Source organism: Neophocaena asiaeorientalis, unplaced genomic scaffold (assembly GCF_003031525.2).
Source record: "Neophocaena asiaeorientalis asiaeorientalis breed wild unplaced genomic scaffold, Neophocaena_asiaeorientalis_V1.1 scaffold629, whole genome shotgun sequence".
NCBI classification, from domain to species: Eukaryota; Metazoa; Chordata; class Mammalia; order Artiodactyla; family Phocoenidae; genus Neophocaena; species Neophocaena asiaeorientalis.
In genome coordinates this window covers 7453951-7469286 of record NW_020175468.1, presented here as the reverse complement: position 1 = coordinate 7469286, position 15336 = coordinate 7453951, and the positions used below count along the sequence as shown (strand labels likewise).

General features: G+C 50.4%; 1 protein-coding gene across 9 annotated transcripts in view; it reads right to left on the bottom strand.

The window, feature by feature from the left end:
- Positions 1–15216, bottom strand: part of CUNH19orf47 (chromosome unknown C19orf47 homolog) — a 19888-nt gene extending 4672 nt beyond the window's left edge. For 2 of the 9 annotated variants that reach the window (XM_024768737.1, XM_024768741.1), the window contains exons 1-7: positions 12903–15111; positions 11174–11225; positions 7767–7854; positions 7540–7654; positions 6036–6117; positions 1783–1920; positions 101–253 (exon numbers count right to left, since the gene is read on the bottom strand). In XM_024768737.1, coding sequence (XP_024624505.1) covers positions 101–253; positions 1783–1920; positions 6036–6117; positions 7540–7654; positions 7767–7854; positions 11174–11225; positions 12903–13055 — 781 coding nt within the window. In that variant the 5' untranslated portion in view covers positions 13056–15111. Of the gene's footprint in view, positions 1–100; positions 254–1782; positions 1921–6035; positions 6118–7539; positions 7655–7766; positions 7855–11173; positions 11226–11581; positions 11697–12636; positions 12690–12902; positions 15112–15158 lie in introns of those variants that run through there. The other 7 variants (XM_024768740.1, XM_024768742.1, XM_024768738.1 and 4 more) reach the window with 6 other exon arrangements.
- Positions 15217–15336: the final 120 nt, after the last annotated feature.

Below are 15336 nucleotides of genomic sequence, written 5' to 3'. Positions count from 1 at the left end.
GCCTTGGCCGCCCACTCCCCACCCACTCCCCACCCACTCCCCTCCCACTCCCCACCCACTCCCCACCCACTCCCCACCCACTCCCCACCAGGGCCAGCACCTTTTGCTGCCTGCTGCTGCTCCAGGATCTTACGGGTCCGGGGGGTGGTGCCTTTGGGCATGGTGATAATGTACTTCCCCTCCATCTCGGCCGTGACCCGGCGCCGCTTGGTGGGACCAGTCAAGCTCTCCTCCTCCCGGAGGGCCAGGGCTGCTGGGGGAGGAGGGGGTGGTGAGCATCTTCTGGGATGGAATGTTCTCCTGGGGTAGGGGCTGGATGCCCTGCAAAGGGCACACACGTGCCCTTTATCGCCATGCTTTCAGGTGACTGGAATCCCTTATCCTCCCAGCCACCCCCAAGGCCACTGGCTGAACCACCGGGAAACTCAGGGGTCTGGGCACAGTGGGGTCGCAGGAGGCTCCCAGTGGCGGGCCTCCCGGGCTCTCTGTGGCTCTGGCCCTCTGGCCCCCAGCAGGCTCACCTCCCAGCCCAGCCAGAATCCCCTCAGGTGGGGAAACTGCTGGGCGGTGGCAAAGCCATCTAGGTGGTGCTTTCACAGGTGTCATCACTTTTTAAAAATTAGTCAAGGTATACACTTACAGTCTGTGCATCGAGCGCAAGTAAATTACACCTCAATTTAAAAGAAAGACTCTCCTCAGATGTGTCGAGTTGAAGACAGCCAGTCCCTCCCAGGCTCCCCATCTTTTCAATACTTTAGAAATGAATTTTAACTTTCTTGCTCATGGCACATAAATCGAAAGATCAGAAGGAGGATGAGGCACTTGCAGACACACGTGGTCAAAAGGGGGCACGTGTGATGGAGGTGTACGGGGCGTGATGGGGCTGGGGGCCAGGACAGCCAAGCCCCCACCCTGGGCCTCTGTTTCAACTTGGGCCAAGATCACTGCTGTGGGGATGGGTCCAACAAAGGCAGCAGAGCGTGATGGACAGGAGGGCCTGGAAGCCCAAAGGCCGGAGTCCCATTCCCAGCTTACCAGCTGAGACCTGGAAGAGGAACAGCGGCCAAGCATGGAAAAGTCTGTGGAAGAGGAAGGTCTGGGAGAAGGGAACATCAGGGCAAAGGCCCCACGACGGGAAGCAGCCTGGAGGGGAACCGAGGCAGCAAGCGAGATGTGAACCCACGTGTCGCAGGGCCCAGTAAGGCCATGGGGGAAGATGACCTTATTAGTGGAACAATGGGAAGCCCTGGAGAGTTCTAGACAAGGGTGTGAAAGGATCAGATTGAAGGTCTTAAAGGATCCCTCTGGCCGCTAAGAGGAAAGGTAGCTTCTTTACCTTTGACCCCAGGCATCAAGCACAGGGCCGGGCACCACTGCGGGGCTCAGTGACCATCTGTTAAAAAAGACTGAACCACCCATAGTCAACAATACTGTACTGTACACTTAAAATTTTGTGAAGAGGGTAGAGCTCACGTTAAGTGTTCTTACCACAATAAAATAAAAAGTACAAAAAGACTGAAACAGCCACCGCATGAGAACTGCAGTGCACCCACGCTTAAAGACACCATCTCGAGTGCTTCCAACCATCCTCTGGGGAGGGTGTCACCAGCCCCCTTCTACAGTGAGGCCCACAGAGGTGCAGCGATCTGACCAAGTCTGAACACTCTGGACACCTTGTAGCCTCCAAAGTACCCTGCAACATTGGGAACATGTCCCCCAAATACCGTCTGCCGACCCACATTCGCCCCCAGCTCCTCCCACCACCTGCCTGAGTCCCCTCACCGGCAGCCTTGGCGCTCCTTGCTGCCATCTTGTTGGACACAGTGACAGAGATCTTGGAGGTGCTGGTGTCCGGCCGCCTGGGGGGAGTGCCGGGTGGGGAGTCTCGGTTCAGACTGTTGGTGATCATCCGGGAGGCGGCTGCCAGGAGGAAAAAGGAGAGTCCAGTGGGGCGGGGCCCTGGGAAGGGGGTCAGGATGGGGAAGGCAACCTTGGGACCACAGCATGGGGAAAGGGCAACCAGAGGCACCCTGTGGCTGCACTGTCGAGACGAGCATGCTTGGGGTGGGCCTGTCTTCCCAGGAACTAGCCCGCCCCTCCCTGCCCTGGGGGCCTTTCCTGAGGCCCCAGACCAGATGGGTTCCTAGCACACTTCACCTATCAGTTACCCAGCCCTGCACTGAGCATTTGCCTCCCCTCTCCCTCCACCACACTGGCCTCCAGGATCTTCCTCACTCAGCAAGTGCTCAGCAAGTACACGCCCGCTCAGGGCACTTGCTGTTCATAGGTCTGGCGTGCAGCTCCCCCAGTAGCAATGGGCTTGCTCTGTCTCTGCATTCAGGTCTCCTCTCAGGTGGCATCTCCTCAGAGAATACTTCCCTGCCCTTATTACTGCTTGACATTAAAATTACATTTATTTGTTTACTGGTAGACTCTCCCACAAGACTGTATTTATAATAATACAGAGGAGACACTGTCTGTTTATCGCTGTATCCCCAGTGCCAACCACAGTTTCTGGCACTTCACAGGTCTTCAGTAAACATCTACTGAAAAGATGAACATGGTCACCGAACCTCCCAACACCCCTACTAGACAGGCTCCACTGTAAACCAATTTTATAGATGACGAAACTGAGACTCGGGGAGTGGGGTCACTCAGCCAGTGTCCTGGGCAATGTGGGTCTGGCTCCAGTTGGGCTGGGGCAAGAAAAGAGGTGACCTCCCTCAGAGGTGGAAAGCAGTCTCTGGCCCCCCTGAATTCTGTGGAGCAGGAGAAGGGATGTCCCAGGGTGCAAGGTGGGCTACAGCGAGCAGACTGGAGGGCCCACTCCAGCGGGGGGAGGAGACGGACTGTGTCTCCAGGTGCAGCTGCTGCTAGCTTCAGGGTGCGGGTTTGCTGAGCTCTTGGGGAAGCCCTGCAGGGAGGGGAGAGGGGGAACCTTCACGCTACTAGCGCTTGCTCAGCAGGCCCAGCACCAACCCCCGCCCCACAATGGCTTTCAGACTTTATATTTTGTCCTACCCACCCCCAAAAAAGCCTTCTCTCTTTCTGCCATGTGCTGTCTCTCAAAGCCTCCTGAAGTCCCCCATAATGACCCTCAACACCTGATTATAATTCCATATTGCTTGGTTACTTTTTAAATTATAACTACAGCATACAGAAAAAGACATCAAACCTACACAGATCGTTTAACATCAATTCCCATATACCCACCACCCAGGTCAGGAACGGGAATACTGCTGGCACCCAGAAGTCCGGGGATTGGCCCTTCCCAATGAGACCTTCTCCTTCCCCACCACCCAGGAAGAAATGGTCGGTTTTCAGGCCTGCTCACTGCTGTTGATGATTTGGCATACACCCTCCCGTGATCTTCCCAAGACACTTCTTCAGCCCGATAGGGGTGGCTTTCTTTCTTTTTTTTTTTTTTGGCCTCGCCCGGGCCCCGGCAGTGAAATCGCCGAGTCCTAACCATTGGACCGCCAGGGAATTCCCAGGGGTGGCTCTCTGATGAGTGGCTGTGTGGAATCTGCGCCCAGAGCCTCCACTCACAGCACTCTGACAGGCCAAATGCAACATGATCGGGATTTTCTGCTACAAAACATAAGCAGTTGAGAGGGCCTGCCTCTTGCAATGGCCACAGAGGGCAAGGTCTTGCTTAAAAGGGATATAGTGTTTTCTCACGCCAGGTAAGCATCACCTGGGTGGAGGGGAAACAGCTCTGTCTGTGAGCCACTGAAGCTGAGTTGCAGTCAGACGCCAGAGTACAACGAACTGTTCTTTGTTCCTCCCAGTGCAGACACACGTGTTCAATATTACAAAGTGTACACAAGTGACCGGAATGTTTTGGGGTACTCTTCTCCACCCTTTTCCATCTGTGCCTGTTTCCCCTACTCTTTTAACTGCCTATTTTCTCCATCAGTATTTTTGTTTTAATTTTTTAAACTTATTTTAAACTATTTAAGAGACTCAAAATAGCAAAAAAAGTACATACTACCTGATTACATTTATATAGGTTTGAAAGACTGGCAAAACTAACCTAAGCTGTTAGAAATCAGGGCAGTGGATACCCTTGAGAGATGGTGAGTGATGTCAGTCATCTTTTCTGTTTCTGGATTTGGACACTGCAGGCTACATGCGTGCTCCATTTGTGAAAAGTCATTCAGCTGCCCCTTTGTCATCGGAACCCTTTCCTGTATGTCAGTTGAGGGGAACCATTGCAGAAACGAACCCAATTTGTTCAACTTCCCTTTGTCCGTGCCTTTGGGTAGGCCCTGACCACACTGATGCTGGGCTTAGCCATGTGACTGGCTTTGGCCAATGGGACAGAAGCAAATGTTATACAAGCAGAGACTTAAGAGGTGCTTTGCACATTGGGTCCTGCCTTCTCATGCTGCCTTTGGGAACCCTACAATCACCACGCTGTAGATGAGCCTGGGCTAGCCTGCTGGATAATGAGAGACATGTGGCCAAGTCACCTCTTTTGGCCCAGATGACACCAAGCCAACCATCAGATGTGTGAGGGAGGCCATCCTAGATCAAGAGATCTAGGAGCTGCCAAGTGACCACTGAGATCAGTTGAGCTGTCCCAGAGCAGAAGTGACCAGCCAAGTCACAGAATCACGAGAAATAAAAGTCTGTGTTTTCAGCAACAGGGATGGACCTAGAGATTATCATACTAAGTTAAGTAAATCAGACAGACTTAAAAAAATGATACAAATGAACTTATTTACTAAACAGAAATAGACTCACAGAGAAAACAAACTTATAGTTACCAAAGGGGAAAGGGGGATGGGGCTGGATAATTTAGGAGTTTGGGATTCAAATATACACACTACTATATATGGAGTAGATAACTAACAAGGACCTACTGTGTAACACAGGGAACTATACTCACTATTTTATAATAACCTATAATGGAAAAGAATCTGGAAAAAAAACATATATATAGGGAATTCCCTGGCGGTCCAGTGGTTAGGACCCTGAGCTTTCGATCCACTGCAGGGGGCACGGGTTCGATCCCTGGTCAGGGAACTAAGATATATATGTGTGTGAGTGTGTGTGTGTGTGTGTGTGTGTGTGTGTATAACTGAATCACTTTGCTGTACACCTGAAACTAACACAACATTGTAAATCAACTATATTTCAATAAAAGATTTTTTTTAAAAGTCTGTGTTTAAGCCAGTTTTGTGGTGGCTTGTTAAGCAGCAAAAGCTAATTAATACATATGTTAAATTTTTTAAGTGTCACATTGCTGAAAAAAACAAAAGTATAAATACAGTTGATTCTTACCATTCAGATTCCATTTTGTAAATTCGCCTGTTCACAAACTTATTCGTAACCTCAAAACGAATACTCATGCTGCTCTGTGGTCATTCACAGACACGCACAGAGGGGCAAAAAACTTGAGTCGCCCAACACACGTTCCCAACTGAGGTCAAACAAGGCGACGCTCTGCCTTCCTGTTGCAGCTCTCACTTAGTAAACAGGTCTATTTAGTGCCACAGTCTATTTACGGTCTCCTTATTGCTATTTTCACATCTTTGTGCTTTTTGTTAGTGGTTTTGCTGTTTAAAATGGCCCCCAAGCATGGTGATAAGGTGCTGTCTAGTGTCCCAAGTTCAAGAAGGCTGGGATGTGCCTTATGGAAAAAATACGTGCGTTCAATAAGCTTCGTTCAGGCAGTTTTAGTGCTGCGGGCTGTGAGTTCAATGTTTATGAATCAACACCATATATTAAATAAGGTGTCTTGGAACAGAAACACACATAAATAAAGTTGTGTATTGGTCAGATGATGAAAATGTGGTGACCCCGTATTCCCTGGGAGAAGTGATTCAGTATTCACTGACTCGGTGTTCGCAGTGGCTGTGTAGAATGGAATGACCACAAACGAAAATCCACTGTATATACAGCCACTCACTACCTAAGAGACAGAGCCTCGGATGGCTTTGCTTCCACCTCTGCGAACTCCAGGTGTGTCCCCTTCACTGCCAGAGTGTAAGAATGAAGAAAAGGAGGCCTGAACATATGGGACTCACCGCTAGAGGTGCCTCGGCGAATCTCGCCTGGAAGGGGGCTGGGGCTGCAGGGCACTGACTCAGTGGCAGCTTTGCACATGTCCTGTAAAGAAAACAGGTGCCCGGTTACCATGGGGACAGGGGCATAAGCTGGCGGAAGAGGGAATCCAGATATCTAAGCAAAACTCGGGGAATCAGAGCCTGAGCTGTTAGAGGTTTCAAAACATTTCCCTTCTAATCATAATGAAGCACCAGATACACCCAAGCTGAGGGACATGCTACAGAACACCTGACCAGTACTCTCCAAAACTGTGAAGGTCATCAAAAACCTGGGAAGACTAGGAAACTGTCCCAAATCAAAAGAGACTAAGGAGACGTGAGAAGTAATGCCATGTGGTATCCTGGAACACAAAAATGACATTAGTGGAAAATCTAATGAAATCCAAATAGTCTATAATTTAGTTGACAATAGCATACTACTAATGTCCATTTCTTAGTTTCGACAAATGGACCGTGGCTCTGGAAGATGTTAACATTAAGGGAAGCTGGGTGAAGGAAGTATAGAAACTTTCTGTACTACTGTTGGAACTTTTCTATAAATCTAAAATTGGTCTCAAATTTAAAAGTTTAAAGAAATCATTTTGCTCAGTGACCTCCGTGATAACTCAGCTAACGTCCCTGGCTTGAGAAGGCCCTCGCTGCGGGGTCTTGCCCTGGATGGTGGACAGACGAAGACCTGTCCCTGGGATGGAGGGAGCTACTAAAATTGACGAGAATAACCCCAGCAGCTGTCACTCGGTAAAGTGGAGTGCTGGAGAGCGCAGCTCTGAAGCAAGCTTCCTTCTCAGTCAAGTGGAGGAAGGAGTAAGTGAGCGCATATCCGTAGAGGACGAAGACAGGGCCTGACAGGCCACGGCAAGTGCTTGGTAAGTGCTAACTATCATAACTAAACAAGCTCTTCACTCCAGGCCTGGCACTTGGTGCTACATACACTCTCTGGTAAATGGCCACAGCGACCCCATGCAGCAGGGCTGTGTGAAAAGCCTGTTTTAGAGACTCGGGGAGGTGAAATCACTAGTCCAAAGTCACTGTAAGCAGAAGGGCCAAGAAGGGAACCACCATGTTGTTGGCCAAGCCACCAACTGGGTCCCACATAGAGAGCTCCTGTTCTGGGGACAGAGAAAGAGTCCTGGTACGGATAACTATCACGAGGAAGATGAAAACTAGTAATAATAACATTAAAGCGAGCCCCTACTGCGGCCTGCTGTTCACACTGTCCTAGGGCTTTATGTAACTTAGTACTCACAACCCTCCTGCGAAACTGGTTTGCCTACGTACATCCTACAGGTGGAGAAAGTAAGGTTCAGAGAGGTTGGGCAACATGCCCGATGTCACACAGCAAACAGTGGAACCAGCCTTGGAATCCAGTCTGCCTACCTTTACTTCCAAGCCTCCAGTCGGCTCTGCCACTGCCCCCCTACCCCACCCTAAATCCAGGGACAGAGGGGTCGAGTGGAGCACCCACCTGGCGGTGCACCACCTTGGCATGCTTGAGGATGGCAATGATATCGCCCACCACAGTCACGCCCAGCTCATTCATGATCTCCTTGTTGAGATCCAGCAGCATGCTCTTCTGGATCCTGCAGGGGAGGGTCAGCAGGGAGGCCACAGTGGGCCAGGGTGGGTGGGCCAGCCAGCCCCCTGACTCCCCTCCTTTCCCCAGGTTCAGCCCTGTCCCCTCGGCAGCCTTACCTGTTATCCACAAACATCACTGCGTAATTGACAGCAGGTCCCGGAGGAATGCCGGCTTCCTTAAAGAACTGGATCCACTCGGAAGTGGCTGGGGGATGGGGGCATGGACAGGGCTCATTATTCACATTACTCTCCTTAGAGAAGAGCAGCAGCAAACCACAACAGCAGCAGCTCACGCAAATTAAATGCTTATCAAACGCCAGGCCCTGGGCCTGAGAGCTCTGCATATACGATGCAGCTAAGCCGGCCTGACAGCCCTGTGGGTTAGGCAGCATTGACGCCCCCATTTTGCCAGTGAGGAAACTGAGGCAGGGAGAGGTCGGGGGACCCTCCCCAGGCCACCCTGCTAACAAGAAGCAGACTTCCCGAGGCCCTGTGCTTCCATACCGCCCTTCTCCTTGCAGCTCTGCCCTGCTCTGGAGCGTGACCCACAGCAATCACCCCCCCCATGCTTGGCCAATGACTGGTTTGGGGGAGCCAGGACTCTGGGTTCTCCATCCAGGTCCCCATCAGCAGGTGTGGGCCCCAAGGGTGACAGGATTCATAGGTGGATGGAAAGAAGGGTTGCAGAGCTGACCCCTGGGTGTCAGAAGCAACCCCCCTCTACACACACACACAGAAGCAGCCCGGCCTCAGAGTGAGCATGTCTGGAGCATGGGTTCAAATCCTGGTTCTGCCATCTCCCGGCTGAGGGACTTTGGGCAAGGTAACGCTTGGTGCTTCAGTGTCCTCTAGGGTAATACATTCAACAAGTATGTACTGAGCACTTGGCACACACCAGGTCCTCCTCTAGGCACTGGGGATACCGCAGGGCACAAGACAGAGTCCCTTTCCTCATGGAGCTGACATTCTAGTGATAACAGCACTGACGTCCTTGGTCATTGTGCAGACAAGAGAAAGTCCACAAAAAGGGCTCTAAGTGGCACAGGGCCCAGAGGATGTCCTCAAGCCATTGCAGCCATCATGATGATGATGAAGGGGATAACGGTGATGATGATGCCACCGCTACACATGGAGCCAAGACCAGGCAGACCCCATCCATGTAGCTTTATTGCTTCCAAAGTTCTTTCTTGGCCTCTTGGGTGTGACCTTCAAACTGACCCTGACCTGTCAGGCCAGGTGTTAGAGAAGATCATTGGTTCCAGGGAGAATTTTCTTTCACATTTTAATATCTCTGAAACTAGGATTTACCTCACAATTGATGGTGTGCCAGAATTTAATTGGCAACATTGTTTTCTTTATCTTTCTCCGGGTACATAACAGTACATCCAACAATCCATGCTATTTTAGATAAGAAGAAATGTGGTGTTACTATGCCCATTTTGCTGGTAAGACAACTGAGGCTCCGAGCAGGGAAAGAGACACACTCTGGATGAGACACTGCGTGGGTGGGGGGTAGGGGGCTCAGGCGCATCCCCTCCCGAAGAGGCCCCTGCCCACCCAGCCACAGGCCAGTCCCCCTGGGCCTGAGGCAAGTGAGGAGCTCATGCCCTCAGGACATCCTCCAGCAGCCCAGAGGAAAGGCGGACCTTTTTCTACTTTTCACAGGCACTATCCACCTGTCCAGGCATGGGGCCCTGGGTTCCCTTAGCCAAAAGCAGGCACCTTTGGTCTAAGTGTCAAAAACTACCACACAACAGTTCCATTTATGTGAAATGTCCAGAAGAGGTAAATCTGTAGAGGTCTATAGGGACAGAAAGTAGATTAGTGGTTGCCAGGGACTGGGTGGGAGAGCAGGGGGGAGGGGGAGTGAATGCTAATGGGTATTCGGGTTTTGCGGGGAGTGATGAAAATATTTTGAAATTGATTGTGGTGACGGTTGCATAACTCTGCGAACACAGAATATAAAGACCATTGACTCGTACGCTTCAGTGAATTGTATGAAATGTGAACTGCCTCTCAATTAAGCTGTTATTAAGGGGAGGAAACACACCACATAGGTTGGGGGTAGCTAGCTGCCTGAAGCAACGTCAAGGAACTGCAAAAGTCCTCCTGTCTGGTCGTCACCATCATTTCGTGTCCTACTGAAGGAGGAAAATATGCTGCCAATTAAATGATCACAAGCACCAGCTGTAAGATGAACCCCCATTTCGGAAATATTAATATGGGCCACGATGTGTGTCTTGGACTCAGAGGAGTGGCTTGCTGTACACACCAGGAGACACGCACTAGAAGATTCACGGCAGCTTGTCTGCAACCCAGAAACAAACAATGCAATACCCACTGACAATAGCATCGACAAACAAATGGTGGCTGCCCACACAGTAAATACTACGGAGCAGTGCAAAGCAAAGAACTGCAACTACACAGAGCACCAGAGATGACTCAGACACTGCACTGAGCGACAGAAGCCAGACGCGAAAGACCTCACGGCGCGACTGCATTCACGTAAGTTCAAAACCAAGTCTATAGGAATGTTTTCATTAGTGGTACAACTATAAGAAAGGTAAGGAGAGATTATCACAAAGAGAAGATAGTGGTTTATTCCATCTGGAGGAGGGAGGGGGTGTATGATTGGGTTGGAGCCCTCAGGGGGGCAGGCAATATTCTAGTTCTTGACCTGGACGGTGGTTAGAGGGGGGGGTGCTTTTTTAAAACCTCTTTATTGAACTATCATTTTCACCCACAAAAGTACACACAAGTCGGTACATTTTCATGAACCAACATACCCATGTAGCCAGTCCCCAGATCAAGAAATGAAACATTTCCAACATTCCAGAAGCATCCCCTGCCTCACATCCCCCAGGCGGTCACTTCTCCCTGCCTCGCAAGGGCAGTCAACACTTTCTAGCAAGCATAGACTGATTTTGCCTGCTTCTGTGCTTTACATAAATAGAATCATAAAGGATGCACTCAGACGTTTGCATTTTAATTGCTCTTATGACCACACAAATATGTTGTACGTACTCTTCTATACATACAAATCTCCAAAACTTTAAAAGCTACCAGCTAATAATCTCTGTGCTTTGGCAATCCCCAAGTACAGAATTCGAAGAGAATGTGGTGATAAAGCTCAGGAGAGTAATAACAGCTATAACATTTGCTGAGAACCATGCCCAAGATTTCACATGCAATAACCTCCTAATCCTTACAACATCCCAGGATGTTACTATCTCCATTTTACAGGTGAGAAAATCGAGGCTCTGAGAGGTCATATGAGAAATCTGCTGGACTTCAGGACTTTATGGCCTGAAGTTCTTTATGGCCAAAATACGTTGTCAGCAGGCCCAGATACAGAGCGGAGGTGGATAGGCCCTGGGCAGGCCCTGGCCCTCCCTCCGCGTTCCCCGGAGCACAGCTGTTCCTGCCAGTGAGCAGCCCTCCCTCCCCCAGCCTGCCCCCCCTTCGACCAAGGTCATACCTCAGAAAGGAGAGAGGGGAGAGGGGGCCCCAGAGAGAAGACTCACCCATAGTTACAGAGACCATTGTCTCCCTCGCCTTCACTCTGCTCCCTGGAGCCTGCATGAGAGAACAAGGGGAGAGCACCCATGAGTCGCCGCTGGCTAAGTGTCCGTCCCTCTCTCGCTGCCTGTCTGCCTGCCAAGGGAGAGTTCCTGGGCTGGGGGCTCACAGCCCAGGAATAGCCTGGAGCAGCTGGCAGGAAGTCAGCCTGGGGCAGAGCTGTCACCACAACTATCACTCCTGCCTCGGATAAGGCCCAGGGGCGGCAAATGTCCACATCTCCATTCCCACACACCTCACAAGTTTCTGGCTGGAATAAGAGAGGGACAGAAAAAAAGACACCCCCTGCCCAAGACCTTAACCATAAATACCCATTCATTCACCCATTCAAAAACTCTTTCCTGAGAACCTACTGTGTGTGAGACACTGTTCTAGGAGCCAGGAATACTGAGGTTAACAAAAACCAGAGCTTGAGGACTTCCCTGGCGGCCCAATGGTTAAGACTCCGCGCTTCCACTGCAGGGGGCACAGGTTCGATCCCTGGTCGGGGAACTAAGATCCCACATGCCGCAAGGCGCAGCAAAAAACAAACAAACTCCAGAGCTTGGCATCTAGGTGGGGACACGGGAAACAGGGAGACAGAGAGTAAACAAGCAAACCAGTTGACAATATCACGTGTCAGAAAGGCTTTAGCCTTATGGAGAAAACACAGAGGGCCCGGGAAGGGAGGGCTTGCAATTCTAAATGGGTGGTCAGAGAAGAGCTCTCTAAAGTGACATGTAGAGGCCTGAAGGGGGTGGAGGGGTGAGCCATGCAGTTTTACAGAGGAAGCGTGTTCCAGGAGAAGGTACAGCAAGTCCAGTGCCCTGAGCCAGGAACCCATCTGGCATGTCCGTGGGGCAGCAGGAACAGGGAGGGAGCAAGGAGGCAAGTGAGAGCGGCCAGGGCAGAGAGGTGGGGCACCCGTCAGGAGGGGGTCCCAGAGCAGAAATGGAAAACCAGTTTTCGCTCGGGTAAGATCAGCAGGTGCCAGAAAGGTGTTAAAGACATATTAGCCCCAACGGAGACTTCCTCCTGCACATGAACGGCAGTGTTGAAAGAGAACTAACAGAAATCATTTCCTCACCTGATGCTTCGCTACTACCTGACTCCAGGACCACCTGTCCCGTGCTGCCCCGGCCCAAACTTCCCACCTGGCCCGCCTCCTCTTCTCAGTCCCTGCCCTCTCCCCTCACGCTGCTCCCCTCCACCCACTCCAGCCTCCAGTTCTGATCCTTTTCACCCACCCCGCCTCCGCCTCCTCTACAGGTGCAGAAGGCCCACTGTCCAGCACCTTTCTGTTTACCATCACGTACAATCTGCCCGTTCCCGCCCCCCCGCAACAATTCTGATGGTATCACAGAGATAGTACAAGAGTAAGGACTCTGGAACCAGACTTGCAGGATTCAAATCTGGCTCTACCACTTACTAGCTGTGTGACCTTGGCAAGGGACTTCACCAGTCGGGCTTCAGTGTCCCCATCTGTAAACCGGGATGGTACAAACATTACTTGCCTTAGAGGACTGCTGTGGGGCTAGATGAGTTTCTATGTACAAAGCGCTCAAGAGTGCCTGGTGTATACTAAGTACCTACTCTAGAAGTGCTGGTTCTTCTTATTCCCCAGCCTCCCACCCCAGCTTTCCCTCTAACACCCAAGTGCTTTGCCTGCCACCCACTTTTCACACAGAACGTCACCTGTGCCTGGAATGCTTGCTCCTCCTGTCCTCCTGGCAAGCTCTCCATCACTCTGCTTGGCTGCCACCTGCTTTGTGAAGCCTTCCCAAAGTCCCCGGATGTGAGGCTCTCTCCTCTACTCCCAAGTAGGATGACGAACATGACCACGGACATCACTTCACCCTGTACTTGGCTCCTAAGATCCCTTTTCCCTTTGGGATTTTACCACTGGACAAAGACAATACAACCAACATCTCTCAAAGAGCAAAAGGCATGGAGAGGCTTCAGTGAGTCAGACAGCGTAACAGCATTTCACACACCAAGCACTATCTATGCACCAGGACCAATGCCAGGCATCACACTGATGCCTCACAACCTCCTCATGAGTGAGGACTATAATTAGCCCCATTTTAATCAATGAAGAAACCAACTCATTGTGGTGCAGTCATTTGCCAAATGCCACATCTAGCAAGCACTTTACTAGGACTCAAAAACAAGTTCTCCCTGATTCCAGTGCCCATGCAGTAGCTCCTGCTGAATGTTTACGTGCCAGGCACTGAATATGTTCACATCTCAGTGACTCCTCACAACCACCCGTGGTAAAAAGTAAAAGTGATCTCCAAGTCACAGATTAGAGTGGCAGGTCCGCGGTCACACAGCAAGCAACTACAGGGCCAGGGTTTGAACCCAAGTCAGTCAGTGGCTATGATTAACACTGGTCAAGGGATTACTATGAGCCAGGCACTGTGGTCTGTCTGTCTTTACAAAGTTTCAGTTAACACTTACAAGGAGGCTCTAAGTACTGGTATCCTCCCACTATAACTGCAGAATTCCCCGCTGGACTCAAGTGTCCTCTCTCCACCACCAAAAGCCCATCTCCAGCACTGACCTTCTGAACAGTGAAGATTATATAACATTAACAATAACAGAAAAATGACAGCTCCCCCAATTCAAGTAATCACCATGCACCAGACTCCTCATCCTAAGCCCTTAGAAGGCTTGGCTCCAAATCTCGATTTTACCACTTCCTAACCCTGACTCCGGGGCAAGTGGCTTAACCTTTCTGGATCTCACTCCCTTCAACTATAAAATAACAATGATAGGAGTTATTGTACATCAACTATACTTCAATTAAAAAAAAAAAAGGATAAGCATATCTATTCTTAAAGTGCTTAGCAGGGTTAAAAGAGTTCATAAACGCCAAGCCCGTAGAACAATGTTCAGTAGGTTTTGTACATGTGCATTAAATAAATCTTAAGTGAGTCAGGAAAAGGGTAGGATAGTCACTAAGCTGATGTCAGTCATATGCAAAGTGTGAGCTGAGAACAGAGTATAACTTAACAGGGTCCATGGGATCTGACAACATAGAACCACAATAGTACAAGTTATCCCCTTTTCAATTCTTTCAGTTTCTGTCTACAATTTAATAGACCGTTCTGCTTCCATTGGAGTTCAGGTTAAGTTTTCCTTCTTCTCACGGCCAAAATGTGAGTTTTCCATTAACAAAGCAATACAAATTTTCTTTCTCAAATGAACTGACTGGAGGAAAATGCATCAGTTTTAAAGAAAAAGGAAAACGTAATACTAAGGGATTTGGCAAAATTTATCAAATAGTAAGTGGCGGGATGTCGATTTGCCCAGCTCCAGATTCCAAGTTTTTCCTATCGCCGTCTCTGAGCTTCCTTCCAAGTCCCATCTACACCAATGACTCTCAGAATCATTTTTATTATAGTCCCAATCTACTGAGCTCCTGCTCTATACTGTCAGGTCCTATGCTAAGGAGTTTACACGCACATTTCATTAGCATCCTCACAATGACTCTATGATATTGGGGCTATTAGCCTTCGTTGTATAGACGAGGAAAACGAGGTTCAGACAGGTGAAGCACAGTTCCACTACCACAAAGTGTAGCTAGGACTTGAACTGAGATCTGTTGGCTCCCAATTCCACGCTCCCACACCCAGCTCTTCCACACCAAGTACAAACATCATCAACAATACAAACAATAACAGTATAGCAACCAAGTGAGCAGTGTGCCAGACGCTGAGCTAGGGGCTCCGACATGCACGAGCTGACTTCTCACTCCAACCCATAAAGAGGATGCCATAGCCAGATTCTGATCCCCATCCTACAGAGGAGGGAACTGAGGTTCAGAGAAAGAAGTAGCGTGTCAAGAGCAGAGTCGCACAGCGGCGCCAGGACTGAGTCCGGAACCCCGGGCGCCATTCATTCCCACCTCATCCAACCCAGTCCCACCACCCACGGCCCGCGCCTCACCTGGCCCTCTGGGCCCGCGCCCACTCGCGCCGCCCGCCCTCCCACCCGGCGGCGCCAATTGTCAGACCCTCCTCCTTCGGCCCGGCTGCCCGCCCCGGAAGCACCGTCCTCAACGCCGGAAGCCGGACTTACCGGCCCGCGGCCGCTCTAGCCCTCCGGGTAGCCACCAGCGAGAGCA